The sequence below is a fragment of the Saitoella complicata genome (genome assembly GCF_001661265.1).
Source record: "Saitoella complicata NRRL Y-17804 unplaced genomic scaffold SAICOscaffold_26, whole genome shotgun sequence".
NCBI classification, from domain to species: Eukaryota; Fungi; Ascomycota; class Saitoellomycetes; order Saitoellales; family Saitoellaceae; genus Saitoella; species Saitoella complicata.
Window position 1 is genome coordinate 65,808 of NW_017567017.1, and position 16,523 is coordinate 82,330.

At 53.6% G+C, this 16,523-nt stretch overlaps 6 protein-coding genes across 6 annotated transcripts; 3 read left to right on the forward strand and 3 right to left on the reverse strand.

The window, feature by feature from the left end:
* Positions 1–1,596: 1,596 nt before the first annotated feature.
* Positions 1,597–4,289, forward strand: SAICODRAFT_9918 (uncharacterized protein; the record flags this gene model as incomplete). Its single annotated transcript, XM_019172179.1, has 3 exons — positions 1,597–1,654; positions 1,712–1,867; positions 1,921–4,289. The coding sequence occupies 3 exons, from the start codon at positions 1,597–1,599 to the stop codon at positions 4,287–4,289; spliced, it is 2,583 nt and encodes an 860-aa protein (XP_019021482.1).
* Positions 4,290–4,505: 216 nt separating this feature from the next.
* Positions 4,506–5,747, reverse strand: SAICODRAFT_67730 (uncharacterized protein). Its single transcript, XM_019170339.1, has 2 exons — positions 5,360–5,747; positions 4,506–5,306 (listed from the first exon to the last, which is right to left on the reverse strand). The coding sequence occupies exons 1-2, from the start codon at positions 5,579–5,581 to the stop codon at positions 4,542–4,544; spliced, it is 987 nt and encodes a 328-aa protein (XP_019021483.1). The 5' UTR covers positions 5,582–5,747; the 3' UTR covers positions 4,506–4,541.
* SAICODRAFT_37181 (uncharacterized protein) lies at positions 5,719–8,460 on the reverse strand (the record flags this gene model as incomplete). The annotated part of the gene is made up of 5 exons (XM_019168548.1): positions 5,719–5,739; positions 6,035–6,114; positions 6,182–6,203; positions 6,569–8,044; positions 8,257–8,460. The coding sequence occupies 5 exons, from the start codon at positions 8,458–8,460 to the stop codon at positions 5,719–5,721; spliced, it is 1,803 nt and encodes a 600-aa protein (XP_019021484.1).
* Positions 8,461–8,878: 418 nt separating this feature from the next.
* On the forward strand, positions 8,879–12,659 carry SAICODRAFT_27588 (subtilisin-like protein; the record flags this gene model as incomplete). The annotated part of the gene is made up of 3 exons (XM_019167043.1): positions 8,879–8,917; positions 8,969–9,301; positions 9,357–12,659. 3 exons carry the CDS (start codon positions 8,879–8,881, stop codon positions 12,657–12,659), a joined length of 3,675 nt encoding a protein of 1,224 aa, XP_019021485.1.
* Positions 12,660–12,880: 221 nt separating this feature from the next.
* SAICODRAFT_9922 (putative hydrolase) lies at positions 12,881–13,792 on the reverse strand (the record flags this gene model as incomplete). Its single annotated transcript, XM_019172181.1, has 1 exon — positions 12,881–13,792. One exon carries the CDS (start codon positions 13,790–13,792, stop codon positions 12,881–12,883), a length of 912 nt encoding a protein of 303 aa, XP_019021486.1.
* A 1,101-nt stretch (positions 13,793–14,893) lies between these two features.
* Positions 14,894–16,456, forward strand: SAICODRAFT_61833 (putative MFS monosaccharide transporter; the record flags this gene model as incomplete). The annotated part of the gene is made up of 1 exon (XM_019169865.1): positions 14,894–16,456. One exon carries the CDS (start codon positions 14,894–14,896, stop codon positions 16,454–16,456), a length of 1,563 nt encoding a protein of 520 aa, XP_019021487.1.
* Positions 16,457–16,523: the final 67 nt, after the last annotated feature.

The following is a 16,523-nucleotide window of genomic DNA, read 5'->3' on the forward strand; positions in this document are numbered from 1 at the left end:
TTTGAGGCTCCAGCTATTCGACGACGAAGGTTGTTACCGTTCCCATGGTTGGTGTAGCCATTTGCTGCTGTGGGACGTGCATGTGATGTATCTAAGGAGGTACCCTCCCCGCGATCTTTCGCGTAACGTCGAAGTGCACACGTGGACTCTCGAGCGTGTGACGGTTGATTACTCGTTTCGATATCTTGAAGGGTCAGGGTTAAGCTTGAATGAAAGGAGGTTCGCTTGGAGCCACAGAACACTCGCCTTGCCCTACCTCCATCCCGGGCCTTGAGGTGACAAGAGTAAGGATCCGGTGACGTCCACGAGGCTCGTTGCAAACATGTTGGGGACGAAAGGATGGTCATCGCTTGTTATTTCCCCGTACTTCCGTCATGCAAACACGAATGACGTTCGACATCCCGAGAACTGAGAACAGCCCCTGATGCTTGGCTGCGACAGCTAGATCTCGATCCAGCATCCACAAGCCCGCTGAGAAATCCATGGCTCATGTCTAAACGTCCTGACACTGCCAGCATTCTCAAAGCCTATCGGCTTCTGCGGCTTCAGAAACTGTAATGGACACGCGCCTGAAAACTTTAGAGTTCGGGCCGGGTGCAGGGGATGATCACGCTCGTCTGCTCTTTTGGAGTTCCTCGATACACGTACGGACGTAACCTGGACACAAGCTCATATACACATGCACATTCAGGCTACGTTACAAATCTCGGCAACTCGTCCGACACTCCGTGCAATTCCCGTTCTCGAACCTCTTCCAAGTTTATCCGCCTTCACTTTACATACGTCCAAATTGGCTCACCAGGTCCTCCATTGTTTTATGCTGACGCGTCTGAAACAGCAAACATCCTGAAACTAGAAGCACGGAGGCGCAACCGATCCGGTAAACGGCGCCGTTTGATTCTAGGCCTGCGTAAGTGCCTTCGGAACAGATAAGATAAAGTGCGAGGTGTTTTTGTGGGGCGTAGACCAAGCTGGCCGTGACTCATGATCAGCTGAAGCAATTGCAATTGGAAGGTGCTCGACATTTGTTACCTAGGCCTGTCATGACACGAGTTCGAGGTAACCTGTCACAGCCTCGATGACGCGACCTGATCACCTCACCGCTCGAACCCAATCGCAAAACCTACCGCGCTCCGGATGCCCAATAGCCAAACTCAAACTCTAATGATAAGAAGGCATGCAGGGCCTTTTCCTCAGGGCATGACCTACGTATGAGACAAACGCCCCGGTAGGGACACGGGAAACGGGCCGTCTTTCGTCCGCTCAACTGCTATGACGCATCCTCATTGGCTGAAACTCTACGGTCCAGTTGTCCAGACCTTGTCGCAATGAGTCTAATTGGGAGAGGTGTCGATCTAATCCGAGGCAGTGTTTGAACAAACGGGTGAAGGGACCATGAATCGTTAAGCGACATTAGTCATCACATGTGAGGTTGAAACCTGACGCAATCCTCTCTACCCAGAAGTTAAATGAGAGCGGACACGAGACGTGCGTCGCAGGGGGATTTCTCTTATATCTTCTCGGCAGAGCCACTTGGCGACCAACGTCTGTGTTTCGATACCGCACTATACGTATACGTGTAAACATTGATCCACGATGGCCGAGACGAACGGAATTGGTTTAAAGGCTCCTAGTCAGCAGGTGAAGCGCCGAGGTATGCTGGATGACTCAAACGGATTGGTTGAGTGTGAGTGCTGATCTGTGTCCACAGCTTGTGTTATCTGTCGTCGTCGTAAGCTGCGGTGCGATGGCATCAGGCCTCTTTGTGGGAATTGTTCCAGACTTGGTCATGAGTGCGGTTACGATGAGACTCGTCGTAAATCTGGACCTCGTCAAGGTTACGTCAAAGGTCTTGAGAACAGACTTGGTATTTACCATCATCTGCCGCCACTTTCACCAGAGCTAACGATGTGGGTACAGCACAAGTCGAAAAGCTCCTCGAATCGGCGCAAGAACTAAGGATCCAGGACCCACCTCAGCAGAGTGAACACGGTCAGAGCCAGCAACAGCAACAGCAACACCTCCAGTTCAGTGGTATGGTCCCGCAACCACAGATCATGCCTCCGATGCCGCAGCAGCGTGAGATCACCAACTTCATTCCCGGAATGATCCCAATTGGACCGCCGACCAATGCGATGAACGTGGCGACGACAGCTTCCGGTGTCGGCAACGATCTTAATATGACGACGCCTGGACAATGGCAACCAATCGATGGTACGTATAAGCCCAACGATATCTTCAACTCCCTCGATCTCTCCAACAACCGGTTTCAGCTTCCTCAACCCACAATCGCTCAACCGTCCACTCCCGCAATTTCTCAACCACAGATCCCGAACTTGCAAAGCTTCGAGTCGATGTCGAGTGAGGAGGCCGATGCCCAGTTTGACGAGTTGTGGGAGCTGATGCGTATGAACCCACGTGAAGAGGATTTACCCCCGTCCAACCTCATCGACGTCCTCAACCGCCGATTCTGCGACACGATGTGGCACGCAATGCCAATCCTTCACCGAGGACGTTTTCTCTCCCGTCAACTTGTACCACCGGGAGCGAGGCCGGTGTTGGCGTTGAGGTTTGCATGTTGGGCACTTGCGGCTGCGGGGCATGAGGATGTGAGGTTGAACGCGTTGGCGGATGGGTACTATTCCCGTGCGAAACTCGAAATTCATAAACTGGAGACGGGAAGGGAGAGTAAATCGATCTGTGACCTGGGTGTGATCCAGGCGTACACCTACGTCGCCGTCTACGAGATCCACCACGCATACTGGCCTTCCGCATGGATGTCCGTTGGTGCGGCGGCACGGTGTGCGCTCATGATGGGTCTGCATCGTATTGATTCCGGTGAGCCGCTGACGGGAAAAGCACAAAAGACACAGAAGAAGTGGGGGATCCGTGAGGCGGAGGATCAGTCTGAGCTTGAAGAACGTCGTCGTACGTTTTGGGGAGTGTTTGCGCAGGATAGGAAGGTGAGTGTGGGGACTGGGTGGCCGTGTGCGTTGCATGAGAGTGATGTTACCACCAATCTTCCTGTGTCGGAAGCTGAGTGGGAAAGGGATGATATTGGGGAGGAGAGTGAAGGTGAACCACTCTTCCCTCTGCATGTGACGAGTATGAACCAGAAGACAAGTCCGTGGGGTGCATTGCTGAGGGCGAGTGCCCTCTTGGGCAAGATCTCGGAACACATCAATCGTGAGAGTCGAAGCCAATGCATGCCCTACTCCGAACGTCATAAAGCCCTCGACAACCTCATCCAAAACACCCTCTCCTCCCTCCCCCTCCACCTCCGCGTCCTCAACGGTAGCGTCGACCCCCGCGTGCTGTGTCTCAACCTCGGTTTCCTGACATGTGTGATTCACCTCCACGCCGCAGTCCTCGAGACGACGAGTTCGTGTGCGGTCACTTTGGATCGTGAGGGGAGCGTAAGTAGGTGTTACTCCGCCTCAATGGAGATGGCGAATTTATTGAGGTTGACGAAGGACATGCCCATTTCGTTCAACTACATGATCACGAATCGTGGGTTCTCGCTGTACTCTGGTGGGCGCGTCCTCGTCCTCCTGCTTAACGCTTCTAACGAAGCTGGGAACAAGATTGTTCCAGGAATGGGGGTGAGAGACGAAATGCGCGACGCACTCCAGGTCATCCTCGAGAACTTGGGAAAGGAAGCAGCATATTGTTCCATGTCCGGAATGTACGTCGCCCAACTCCAAGCCGAACTCGTCTCCGGATCCCGTCCCGAAGGCGGCTGGTGCGGTGACAAAGTCATTATCGAACCCCAAGACGTCGCTGGCCTTGGCCGTCCCTCCGCTCAGCCTTCAACCCCGCCGGGGTTCCACCACGGCTCAACAACCAATAGCGACGAAAGCATGCCACAAATGAGTGATAGCTCGAGTTCACACGTCCACTCCGCCGACCCATCTCCCCTCCAACAACCAGAATCCTCATTCTTCCCCGATCACAACGACTCCAATGACCCCGCAGTCGGCGTCGGAAGGCGTCGTAGCAGTGCATGGAGCGCTGATCAGGAATGGGAATATGTCACCCAGATGAACCACAACCACAACACTGGCACCGCCGCAATGGGTATGAACATGGGAATGAGTGCGGAGATGGTGATGCAGATGGAGCAATTTCAGATGCAACGTATGATGCAAGCGAGTGCAGGTCAAGGATCACCGGGACCGCAGCCGGTGCAGGGTGCGATGAAGAATGGGATGGGGGATCCTCTTATGGCAATGGGTGGGGAACCGGGGGAGGTTGAGATGTTGGATGAGATCCAGCAGCTGTATTATTAGCTGTCCATTCGCTTGCGATTACCTTTTGGTTGAGAGCTTGTTGAGTTGCGTTTTACGTTTGTTTAAAATACGGTTTCCTCGGTGTATGCATAGGCTTATGCTCTTTTCTTCTTTTTGGATACCGGTACACGTTGGTGTTTAGCAATTGAATCTCTCCTGTCAACAATACCTACATGCCATCCTTCGCAAAGGGGATGCTCGATTAGTAGATAGTATGCTGCCCACTCGTGTATCTGATATGCCTTCCTTTCTCTACGGCTCCATTCTCCTCTGCCAGAATCCCTGTTCAAAGCCCTCATCGATCTCCTGATAGTCCATTGCCCTCCCCGCTACATCTTCTTCCATCCGGACCATTGCTGCAAATCCTTGTTCCGATCCCAACCGATTTTCCAAATCCATCGCGTGTGTACGTGCAAACGGGTTCTCCTCCTCAACCTCCGGCTCAAACCACAAACTCTCCAACACTGGTTCTTCCTCCTGACCCCTCCCTCCATGACCCCCGCCTTGGATCCACTCGCTAGCCTCCGTCTCAATTCGTTCATTCACTGCTCCTTGAAGTTTATCCTGCCAGCTGTCCTGCACCGGCGCGATAAATGAGTGGTACCCGGACTCACCCTCGTCCAGTTCTCCCTCTTCATCACAGGCGAAGGAGAAAGAGCTGGGTGGGAGCTCGGGCGGTTGCTGGATGAAACGGGCAGGTGTTGAGAGTTGTTGATGATGTGTAGCACTCTCGATGCGCTCTAAGATTTGTGAATGAAATTTGTTGGTCCATGTGTCTTTCGCAGCACTCGCTTCGGCAGCAGTATGAGAAAACGCAGCGTACAGCGTGTTAGGTGACTGGCCAATATCCGAAGCGAGCTTTGTAGGTGCAGGGCTTCCATATGTCGCGGAATGGCGAAGCCCGGTCGCCTGTGCTTTTGGGAAGAGCTGCGGAAGCGTAGGTGCCCCTCTCAGCGTAGCATGACCCGAAAGTAAAGTGGGAAGTCCGCCTTGACTTTTACCGCTGAGAAAGCCAGGCTGTACACTCCGGATTAGCCATGTCAGAGCACTAGCTGCCGCAGACAGCGTACCTTCTTCGGCGTACTGGTAGTAACTCTCCCCATTCTTCCTTTGCTTGTCGTGATGGATCCACTTTTCGCTACAGTGTCGACTGTATGCTTCTTAGCCACGCCTCCTCCCCTTTTCCAACCACGCAACAGTGTTTCTATGTCTTCTCTCATCTTCTCGTTCTTCTCGTTCTGCTTTCTTGTTCCACTTCTCCTCTTCCTTCCCATACCCGGAAACATCTGCATGTCATCATCCTCTTCGCAGTCAATAGGAGCAAGGGGTTGGGTTTTCGCCGACCTGTCATCCTCACCAGTCAGCTACGCCATGAGCGTCCCTAAAGCGGGAGATGGACCTAGAATGCGGGATGTATGCGCTCAGTTCGTCAGATACGCTCGTGGCGAGACTCGTGGAATAGCTGTTGTCAGCGAACGAGGAGTCAGTTGTGGACACTTGGAGTGGCATTGGCGCACGTAGTACGCCGTGTGAAAATGCTAGAGCGAGAAAGAAGTGCAGAAAAGAGGTTTGAGGGCCTTGACTGGTTCTTCGAGTCCAGTCGATCGAGATCGTGCAGAGCTCTGGCCTTGGTTGCTCCGGATCCTTCAGTTCGAGCTCAGGGGTGATCGAAACGCGCCAGGAGTTGAGCACACAGACCCAGACACGTGCCAGCTGAGATGAACCTCCGTCCGGACAATGGGTACTGAGTGTATCTGAATGGATTTGTTCTGCTTGACCGTGGCATAAGGATTACGTCTGCAGCCAGGACAGCAAATATCAGCATCTAACGTCCGGGAACATCTAAGTGTGCGAACTATTACAACATTCGCCACGACACACCACTTGATTACGACATCTAGCACGAGAAACCCTCTGTTGTCAGGCTCAAACTACACGGGCATATAGCTACCCCCGGAAAACCTTTGAAGCCTAGGCGTGCTATTTTCCCACGCTCGTGAATGCCGGTCATGATAGATAGACAAATTATTAAAAGAAACCATATAGCCAATTAGAACGGAGTAACGCCATATTACGGGTAAAACTACACGCACAGCCAAGACCTTGCAAAGATATCAAGCGAGCAGAGTAACCACTCCTTCGGTTCCCTTTTCCTTGTCCGCATTATTCCTGCCTTTCCCGTCGGGGATTACGACAACCTGCTCAACCTCCTGTCCATCGAGCTCGATTTCTGCGGCATTAGCCATCTTTCCGAGCTCCTCGAACCGCATGTTCTTCACGTCACCATCCGCAAAGGGGAAAATGGTGGCAAGGCCCCAGTATGTGAAGAAGCTCATGAGGCAAGACACGACCCACCCCAGTTCAAAGACGTGATACATGCCCCCAACGGTGATTGTGCCGAAAGAAGCGATAAAGCCCGGTAACGGCAAAATCCACCCAATGACGTATGCCACAATCGCCCGACAGTTGATTCCATGCCAGTACATATACGCCGACCCCTTCGTGGTATCATACAATTCCTCAACAACTAAATTTCCCCTCCTCACAACGAAATAATCCGCAAACATAATCCCTACAATTGGCGCCATGAAAATCGCATACCCACTCAAGAAGGTCATAAACCCGGTCGCAGTTTGCAACATTTTCCATGGCAAGATACACATACCAATCGCCCAGCAAATCAGCTGACCACGGCGGATATCGATATAGCGAGGGAGCAGGGCGGTGACGTCTGAGCCGAATGGGAGGGAGTTGGACCCGACGTTGATGCCGAGGGATGCGAAGGCGAAGGAGAATGCGACGAAGAAGACACCAGCGCGGGTGCCGGAGGTGTAAGACTCGTCGAGCATTTTGCTCATAAGGTCCCAGACGTTCCAATATACGGCGCCATAGATGTTCGCACTCGCTGAAGCGACGCAGAGTCCGAGGAATCCGACAATGATGTTACTGAGCGGGTATCCGATGAGTTGGCCCATGAGAGCTTCACGTGGGTTCCGGGCGTAGCGGGATAGATCGGGTTGGTTGACGAGGGTTGCGGATGCGTAGCCCATGCCGTTATTCAAGGCGGCAAGGATGGCCCAGGCGAGGGTTGAACCAGAAGCGGTGTTCTTGAACTGGAAGGCGCCACTGCCACCAGAGCGAACGAGAGCCCAAATCCAGAAGCCAATGCAGGCGGGTGGGACGGCGATGGATTTTATGGTGAAGAGGGTTCTGATCTTCGAGGGGTGGATGAACATGAACGGAAGCTCGATGAGCCAGAAGAGGAAGGTTGCGAGGAGGTCTGCGGAGGTGATTCCAGCTGACGCAGGAAGATGGTTCGGAATACGCTCCCACGAGGGTGCGAGACAGCGAAGACAGATGGCGAGACATACACCGCCATAGTACGTCTGTACCCCAAACCAGATAACCGCCACCATAGCTCTCGTCATCACCGCCCAGTAGCTTGCATAGATCCCCCAACTGGCCCTCACCAAGACTGGAAACCCGATGTGATAAACCGACGCTGCACGGCCATTGAGAACTGATACGATCGCAGCCAAAACGTTGCCAATAATGATGGCGATGGTCGCTTGCCACCAAGACAACCCTGTGCCAACCATGGCTGAGCCGAGAGTCCATCCGGACCCGGAGAATGAACCGGACCAGAAGAAAGCAAAGAAATGCCAAGCGCGCCAGGTGCGGCGAAAAGGCGGAGTCGGGTCTAAGTCTTCGTTTGAGAGGGCGACGATTGAGGTGGAGGAGGTGTAGGATGAGTCCTTCACCGTGATAGCGGAGGCGAAGTTGGAGGGGGAGGATAGGGCATGGACGAGCTTCGCCTTTGTTGGAAGGGGATTGTGGAAATGCATCCTGACAAGTGCTATGGAGCCTGATCGGACAAGACCATGCGAGCAAGAGGTCCCTCCATGCCTTTGTAGGACGCAATTACGAACGCTTCAACCGCTGATAGGCTTCTTATCCGAGCACCCACCTCCTGAACGTCATATATGAGTTGCTCGGATCGCTCGGTACCCATTAAAAGAGTCCAGGTCACAACCTCATGGTCAAAATGAGTGCGGTGGACACGTCCACGATTGCGATGTCGATGCGCAATTGCGCATTTCCACCCCACCAGGGTCCGGACCGCTTGATAAACCTGAGACTCACGAAGCCCAGTCCGGAGTAGACTACGCATACCGAGATCTCATTATGGGCCTCTAATTATGATGCTTCCCCATCCATCCGACAGCTACAGGTAGGGACGACGTCGATTGAAAGAACTTCCGATTCGATTCAATGAAGTCGAACTCGAGGACGACCGCTGCCAGTGCATTTGTTCCGGCAAATTACGGCTTGCTCTGAACAACTCGACTATGTTCACGTATAAAAATTGGTCGGATAATTCGTAATAAGGTTTGGTTTATGTGAGTTTACGCAGGAGTCCTGCCGCAACTCACTCAAGTCAGGGAACTCCATGTACGTGAACGCGACAACCTTGACAGTGACGATAGTTACCATAAGGACTGCGAATGCGCCTTCCGTTCGGCTCAGTACTGCGAACAACGAGCCGTATAGTATCCCCATCTATCATCAACCATTCAAACATCCGCACCATGTCTTCATTCCCTATCGCGGGATTGCTCCCCAAAGAGGTAGGCGGGGTTGAGTATGTTATCTTACAAACTGCTAATCCGCGCTTACAGGAGATTCAAGCGACTCAATTTATATCCAAGAACCCCGAACATGACGGTCGAGTTATCACAATTGCTATCCTTGACACTGGTGTGGATCCGTCAGCTCTTGGATTGCAGAGAACCACTGATGGAAAGCCCAAGATCATTGACTTGGTCGATTGTACTGGGAGCGGCGACGTGAAGATGATCGTTGCTGAAAAGAGCGAGAGCGGGAGCCCCAAGTCTTTGACCGGCAAGGAGCTGAAGTTGGGCAGCTGGGAGAACCCGAGCGGGGAATGGCGAGTAGGATTGAAGAGGGCTTGGGAGATTTGGCCAGGACCATTGGTCAATCGTATGAAGAAGGTTTGTCCCGAATCGCCGTGGTGCTTTGCGTACTTACTGATATCGAGCCAAACAGGACCGTAAGGACCGCTTTCTCGAAAAGCATCACGCGCTTCTCTCTGCCGCGAAAGCAGATCTCAGGGCTTTCAATGAGAAGAACACTACGTCGTCTCCAACCATCGCGCGCCAAAAGAACGAGCTTGAGGCGCGCATCAGCTCTCTTGATTCTCTGATTAAGTCATACGACGACGCAGGACCAACGTACGATGTCGTCTCCTTCCACGACGGCAAGACGTGGCGCGTCGTGGTGGACTCTGAATGCTCCAGCGACCTCTCGAAGTACACCCCCCTCGCCCCCTACCGCGAAGGACAGCAATACTCCACCTTCCCCGAACCGACGCTTCTTCCCTACTCCGTCGACGTCTTCGATGAAGGCTCAGTCGTCAGTATCGTTTGCGCGGCCGGTACCCACGGAACCCACGTTGCAGCCATCACCGCCGCATACACCCCCGATACTCCGGAGCGTAACGGTGTCGCACCGGGTGCGCAGATCGTTTCCCTCAAAATCGGTGATACCCGTCTCGGAAGCATGGAAACTCATGCCGGTCTTGTCCGTGCCGCGAACTACCTCTACAAACACCGCGACACAATTCAACTTGCTAACATGTCCTACGGCGAGGCTTCGGGGATTAGCGCGAAGGGACAGTTCGTGGAGGTATTGGCAGATTGGGTCGCCCGGCGCGGAAACTGTGTGTTCGTTACCTCTGCCGGGAATGCTGGTCCGGCGTTGAGTACTGTCGGCGCACCCGGGAATGGAAAGGGTGTGCTGAGCGTCGGCGCTTGGCAGAGTGCTTCGATGCAGAAATCTGAGTATGCGCTTCTTGACGAGGTCCCCGCTGGTGGATTCACCTGGTCGAGTCGTGGACCTACGACGGATGGGCACAGGGGTGTTGATGTCATGGCGCCCGGAGCTGCGATTACCTCTGTTCCGGGGTGGAGTGGTCAGGGAACACAGTTAATGAATGGAACGTCTATGGCTTCACCAAATGCTTGTGGTGGTGTCGCGCTGGTTCTTTCGAGCTTGAAGGCTGAGGGGAAGGAGTGGAAGGCGGCGGGGATTGTTAAGGCTGCGAGGACTACGGCGAAGGATGTTCAGGCTGATTTGAATGCTGGGTTGATTCAGGTTGAGAATATGAGGGAGTATTTGGCGAAGTGGGAAGGTGAGAAGGAGAGGGATGTTGAGTGGGAGGTTTCTGTGGGTAAGGGACGTGGTATCTATCTCAGAGATCCTGAGGAATGTGCCCAGGTTTCGAAGGCACAGGCGACTGTTAAGCCCTTCTTTTTGGAGCATGAGGCTAAGGAGAAGGCTGAGTTGGAGGTTAAGTGTAGGCTTGAGTGTAAAGCGTCCTGGATCAGGGTCCCTAAGTATGTCCTTTTGGCTGGCGTGGGTCGCACATTCGATGTTGAGGTTGATCCGTCGCAATTGGAGAGTGGGTTGCATTTTGAGGAGATTGTTGCCTATGATGCGGATGCGGAGGAGAAGAGGGTCGTGTTCACCATTCCAGTCACCGTGACGAAGCCTGAGGGTGTTCCATTTGCTCCGAAGACGCCTTTGGTCAAATACCACGGGCTTCGATCCGCTCCCGGTTACATCGAGCGTAAGTTTGTCGCTGTACCCTCCGGGGCAACATCCTGCAAGCTCCGAATCACTGCCCGCGATAACCATACCCCCATCAAATTCATCGTGCACTGCTTGCAGATGATAGAGCAAATTCGACATTCGGATACTGAGGCGCACTGGATGTTCACCCTCACCCAGAACGAGCCAATCGAGAAACGCTTCAAGGTTGTTGGTGGGAGGACTATGGAGGTTTGTCTTGCGCAGTTCTGGAATGTTGGGGTTGATGTGGAGGTCGACGTCGACGTTGAGTTCTACGGAATGGGGTTGACGAACGCTGATAGTAAGGTCGTCTTGATCGGTGGAGAGGGCGTGAGGAAGTTGGAGGCCGTTAGTGGTGTGAGGCAAGAGATCTTCAAGCCTACCGCCAAGCTGGAGAAGGTCCGCAAATTCGTCCGGCCTAAGGAGAGCATCATCAGCCCTCTCGGCGAGCGCGATATGTTGCCGAACACGAAGAAGCAATATGAGCTCGTCCTAACCTACCCTTTTAAGCAGACTGAGGCTGGCGATGTGACCGCTTCCATCCCCGCTTGTGGATGGATGTATGACTCCGCCTTTGGTATCTTGATGATGGTCTACGATGCCAACAAGCAGCTCGTTAGCTTCGGGGATGTGTATCGTAAGGGTCACAAACTCGAGAAGGGTGATCACGAGTTTAAGATTCAGATTCGTCATGAGTCATTTGAGGCGCTTGATAAGGTGAAGGATACGGTTCTTACTCTGGAGTGTGGGATGCAGAAGGTCAAGGAGGTTGGCTTGGATGTGTTCGAAGACCAAGTTGATCTGTACAATGGCAGCAAGGCTGCTGATTTCAAGAACTTGAAGTTGAAGATGGGTGAGAGAAAGGTCTTCGTTGTCAACACTGACGTTGCGAAAGATAAGTTGCCAAAAAATGCTGGTCCCGGCGACGTGCTTGTTGGTTCCCTCTCGTTGAACGCTGCAAAGGTTGAGCACGGTGGATATAAGTTGCAATACGTCGTCGCTCCTGATCCCAAGAAGGAAGACAACGGCAACGGTACTGTCAAGAAGAAGGACCCCAAGCTTGTTGACTTGCAGATCGAGATCGTCAGCAAGATCAAGGATGCTGTTGCGAAGGAAGCCTTCCTTGCTTCCCTGCTGAAGGAACATCCCACTTACCTTCCCCTGCTTGTTGCCAAGCTCGATTCGTTGTCTCCCAACTCTGTGCCCGCTGATGACACCAAGAGGAAGCAAGTCAATGAAGCCGCAGACGCGGTAATCAAGCAGATCGACATCGACGCCTTGGCTCGTCACCAGGGCATGAACCGCACTCCTGATGAGGAGAAGACTGAGGAGGAGCGCGAGGCCGACGAAGAGATGTCCAAGAAGAAGGACGCTTTCCTCGCCGCACTCAAGGCCAAGCTCATTGCGTCAACCCCCGAAACCCGCGAAGCAGCCTTCAAAGCCTGGCGTCAATGGGCTCCCGTCGATGCATCCAAATCCGACATGAAGTTTGCCCTGTGTCTCGCTGAGCGTGATATCGCCGAAAAGAGGTACGGTACTGCGCTCAAGACACTCAAGGACGCGGTCGAGGAGAACGGTGTCGTGGCCGGTGAAGACGCTGATAAGGCGCAGGAGCTGAAGGCGAAGGCTTTGAGGGAGTTGGGGTGGGATGTTTGGGTGAGATATGAGGAGGAGTGGGGCGTTGTGAGGAAGCCCCCTGGCGGGTATGCTTTGTTCTGATTTCCGGGAAAGCTGAAAAGTTGCATTGGAGAAATACTTGCATTTGCATAGACCATACCTATATATGCAAGAGGTGCCGGTCATGATCATAGTTTTGGTAAGCGTATCTGAGCTTTTTGGCACCTGAAACCGCGGGAAGACTGGGCCATTTAACACAAAAGGCGATTTTGCCCGTGATATGCAGTTCAACTATTTTGATATTCATGCACACTACCCTATGTCTATTTCTTTCCTTCCAACCACTCCAAGTAAACCCCCGCCAACTCCTCCGGACACTCCTCCGCCAACTGATGTCCCCACGGCAGTTCCTTGTACTCGACCTTTTCAGACACATACTCCATCTGTCTTTTGACTTCTTCGCCGATGAAGTGCTTGCTCCCGATAGCCAACACGGGCATCTTCAGCTTGTTCTTTGAGAATTCCCGGTTCTGATCCCCAGTCTCGAGGGTTGCGCGGTAAATTGAGAGCATGGACCGTAAACCACCGGGGTTTGAGTAACAACGGACGTATTCGTTGATTGCGTCAGGGGTAATAGCAGAGGGGTTCCAGGCTTCATTCTTGATGAAGGAGGAGAAATACTCTCGTTCGTGACCGGTAATGAGAAGCTCCGGGACATCGGGCACAGCGTAGAACCCAACGTGCCAGAGCCAGGTACCGGAGTTGACATGGACTTTGGTGAATGCAGACCAGGATTCGAGGCCGTAGCCGGGGAGGACCATCTCTTGGAACACGAGGCTCTTGACGCGGTTGGGGCATTGTGCGGCGAGTGCATACGCCGCCGCTGCACCCCAATCTTCACCCACGAGATGAAACTTCTCGATTCCCAATTCCGTCATCAAATCTGCAAAGTCCCGCGCGACGGTACCCATGTCATATCCACTCGCGGGATGGCTGCTGTCACCGAGTCCACGCATGTCGGGACAGATGATGCGGTATTTGTGGGAGAGGAGGGGGATGACCTTTCGCCAGTAGTATGACGTTTTGGGGACGCCATGGAGCAGCAGGAGGGCGGGTTTGTCGGAGGAGGAAGGGGAGGTGGAGGTGGTGTAGTAGTGGAGACGGAGTTTTGTGGGGCCGGGGAGGAGGGCGCGGGAGTGGGTAACTGGTTCGCCTTGGTGGTTAAGGATTTCCATTGTGATTTAGTTGTGGAGATGCGATACAATCGAGTTGTTGACGAGGAGAGATCCCGAGGATGAGGTCTTTATAGACGTACGCGTACGGCGGCCCGCACCCCGATCCGACCCGGATGCCGTATTCCCGTCGCAGCTTACGTGATGCGAAACCGTACATCCCTGTACCCCGCAACTGCCGTGCACTCCCGGGACTTGCGATGACTTAATTGTATAGCGTGGCTTCCCTGGTTCATTTGCGTAGCCGGACTTTCAATCTCCGGGGAAAATGAGGTTCCCGGGGGTGTGTGTTCTGGAGATTTGGTGTTCAGTTCGCCCCGGTTAGTAAACGGTACGCCAGCGGTCAAGCCCCCAGTCATGCTCCCCGCATAGCAGCCTTCCGCAGCGAGACGAAAGCTTAACGCAAACGAAACTTCGCTTCCCTGTTTCCGGTCATTGCATCAAGATACGAGTCAATCTCCTGGATACGTGAGACCTGTACGAACCTTTGACGGCTCTCAATTGCACTTGCAAGTCATCTGGGAGCACGAGATCAAGGCGCACACTTTCGACGTCGACTTTCTCCGGGCTCCTCCAAGGAACCCTTAATGATCAACCATGCGTAAATCCGGGACTCTCCGCTTCCCCGCAGATGAATAGGCTACGCGAACGGGTACCGGCCGGGAATACCTACCACAGGTATGTATACATACCGGTAGTGGCTTACTGATCTTTTACCCGGCATAACCGGTTTCTCCACACGCCTCGAGGACGTATACGGCGTCCAATGAGGAAGTGAGAGGCATGGAAGTACTACTCCATGAGCATGTCCGATACGCCTACGGCCATGGAGAGCTCCGCGGAGATGGTTAAGAGTATGGCTCAGCATAAGATCTGATGGAGGAGAGACAAGTCTACCCCGCTTCGCAACTCCACATGGTCCATACGTACGCGACCTCGCAAATTGGAGCGTGCCGATCCGCTCCGCAAGTTGCCGCTCGAGGGATGTCAGACCCCCGCTCCTCCATGAACCAAGAGGTCACCGCACAAGATAAAAGGAGCCTCGTACCCAGCAGAAAAGTCGCAGAACATCAACATCAACTCAGTTATCGAGAACCTTTCAACATGCCTCGAGCAATCTGGCCTCAACTGCCAGGCTCCACCCTCCTAATCCTCATCAATTTCCTCTCAATGACCGCCCTCTTCTTCGAAGGCTACAACCAAGGCGTAATGGGCGGCGTCAACACCGTCCCAAATTACATCGAAAAGATGTCCATCGGCACAAACGGAATCGTAACACGAGCAACCAAACAAGGTGGTATCGTGTGTATCTACTACCTCGGCGCACTGTTTGGGTGTTTCTGGGGAGGGTATCTGGGGGATAAGAGGGGGAGGAGGTTTGGTGTTTGGGCGGGGACGTTGTGGTGTGTTGCTGGTGCTGCGCTTCAGGCTTCGGCGCAGAATTCGAACTGGATGCTTTGTGCGAGGATTATTACGGGTGTTGGAACGGGACATCTTAACGCTATCGTTCCCGTCTGGACTGCGGAAATCTCGAAGTCGCATTCCCGCGGTGCCAGTATCTCGATTGTCTTTTTGGCGAATTACATCGGTATCGCGGTGGCCTACTGGTTGGAGTTCGGGTTGAGGTATTACTCGAACGAGCCCTTCCGCTGGCGCTTCCCGATCGCGTTCCAAATCGTCCCGGCTGCAATTTTGAGCGTGTGTATCTGGCTCGTCCCCGAATCCCCACGTTGGTTGGTCAAGGCCGGACACACCTCCACCGCCGCCCGCGTCCTCGCCAAAATCCGTGGCGACGTATCCCCCACCGCTCCCGAAATCACCGAAGAACTGGCCGAGATCGAGTCCTCTGTCAGCCAAGAAAGCGCGAACGCGAAGGCTACCTCACTCTGGGCCATGGCAATCGGTGCCCACTCGGGCAAACTGCACACAGGCCGTCGTGTTGCGTTGTCTATGGGTATCATGATCATGATGGAATGGACCGGAATCCTCGCGATCACAGTGTACGCAAACACCCTCTTCGGCCAAGCCGGATTCGACCCGACGAAATCCGCATGGCTCGCAGGTCTCGTCAACACCGTCGGAATCCTGGGAACGGGTGCGGCGGCACTCACCATCGACCGTTATGGACGTCGCCCGAGTTTGTTTTTCGGAGCGGTGGTGCAGTGTATTGCACTCGCTCTCACGGGTGGTATGTCTCGTCTCGCTATCGTACAGCCGCATAATGCGTCGGCGTATGGAGCGGCGAGTGCGGCGATGGTGTTCATTTACACCTTCTTCTTCGCCGCCACGTGGTTACAGTGTGCGTTCGTCGTCCCGGCTGAGATCTTCCCAACGTACATGCGCGCAAAGGGCAACTCCTTCGGTGTCGCTGGCTGGGCAATTGGGTGTGCGTGGACGACCCTCGTCATTCCCTCCATGTTTAAAACTCTCGGTGAACGCACTCTGTATTTGTTTGCGGGTTTGAATTTGCTGTGGTTGCCGATTGTGTATTGCTTTTACCCCGAGACTGGAGGGAGGAGTTTGGAGAGTATTGATAGTTTGTTTGCGAGTGAGAGTCCGTTCGTGTGGGATGAGGAGAGGGAGTTTAAGATGATGGTTGAGCAGGGAATGGTCAAGTCGGAGGAGGAGGAGAAGGGTGGGGTTGTTACTGTTGAAAGGGCGGCGTAGTAGATGGACTGCTTTATAATTTGCTATGTGTACGATATGGGGTACGATTCTATACGAGACGAAAAAA

Coding starts and splice junctions, on each gene's coding strand:
- SAICODRAFT_67730 (XM_019170339.1), bottom strand. CDS start 5,581: ATGCAGATGTTTCCGGGTATGGGAAGGAAGAGGAGAAGTGGAACAAGA. Junction 5,307..5,359: donor CTACCAGTACGCCGAAGAAG/GTACGCTGTCTG, acceptor CGGAGTGTACAG/CCTGGCTTTCTCAGCGGTAA.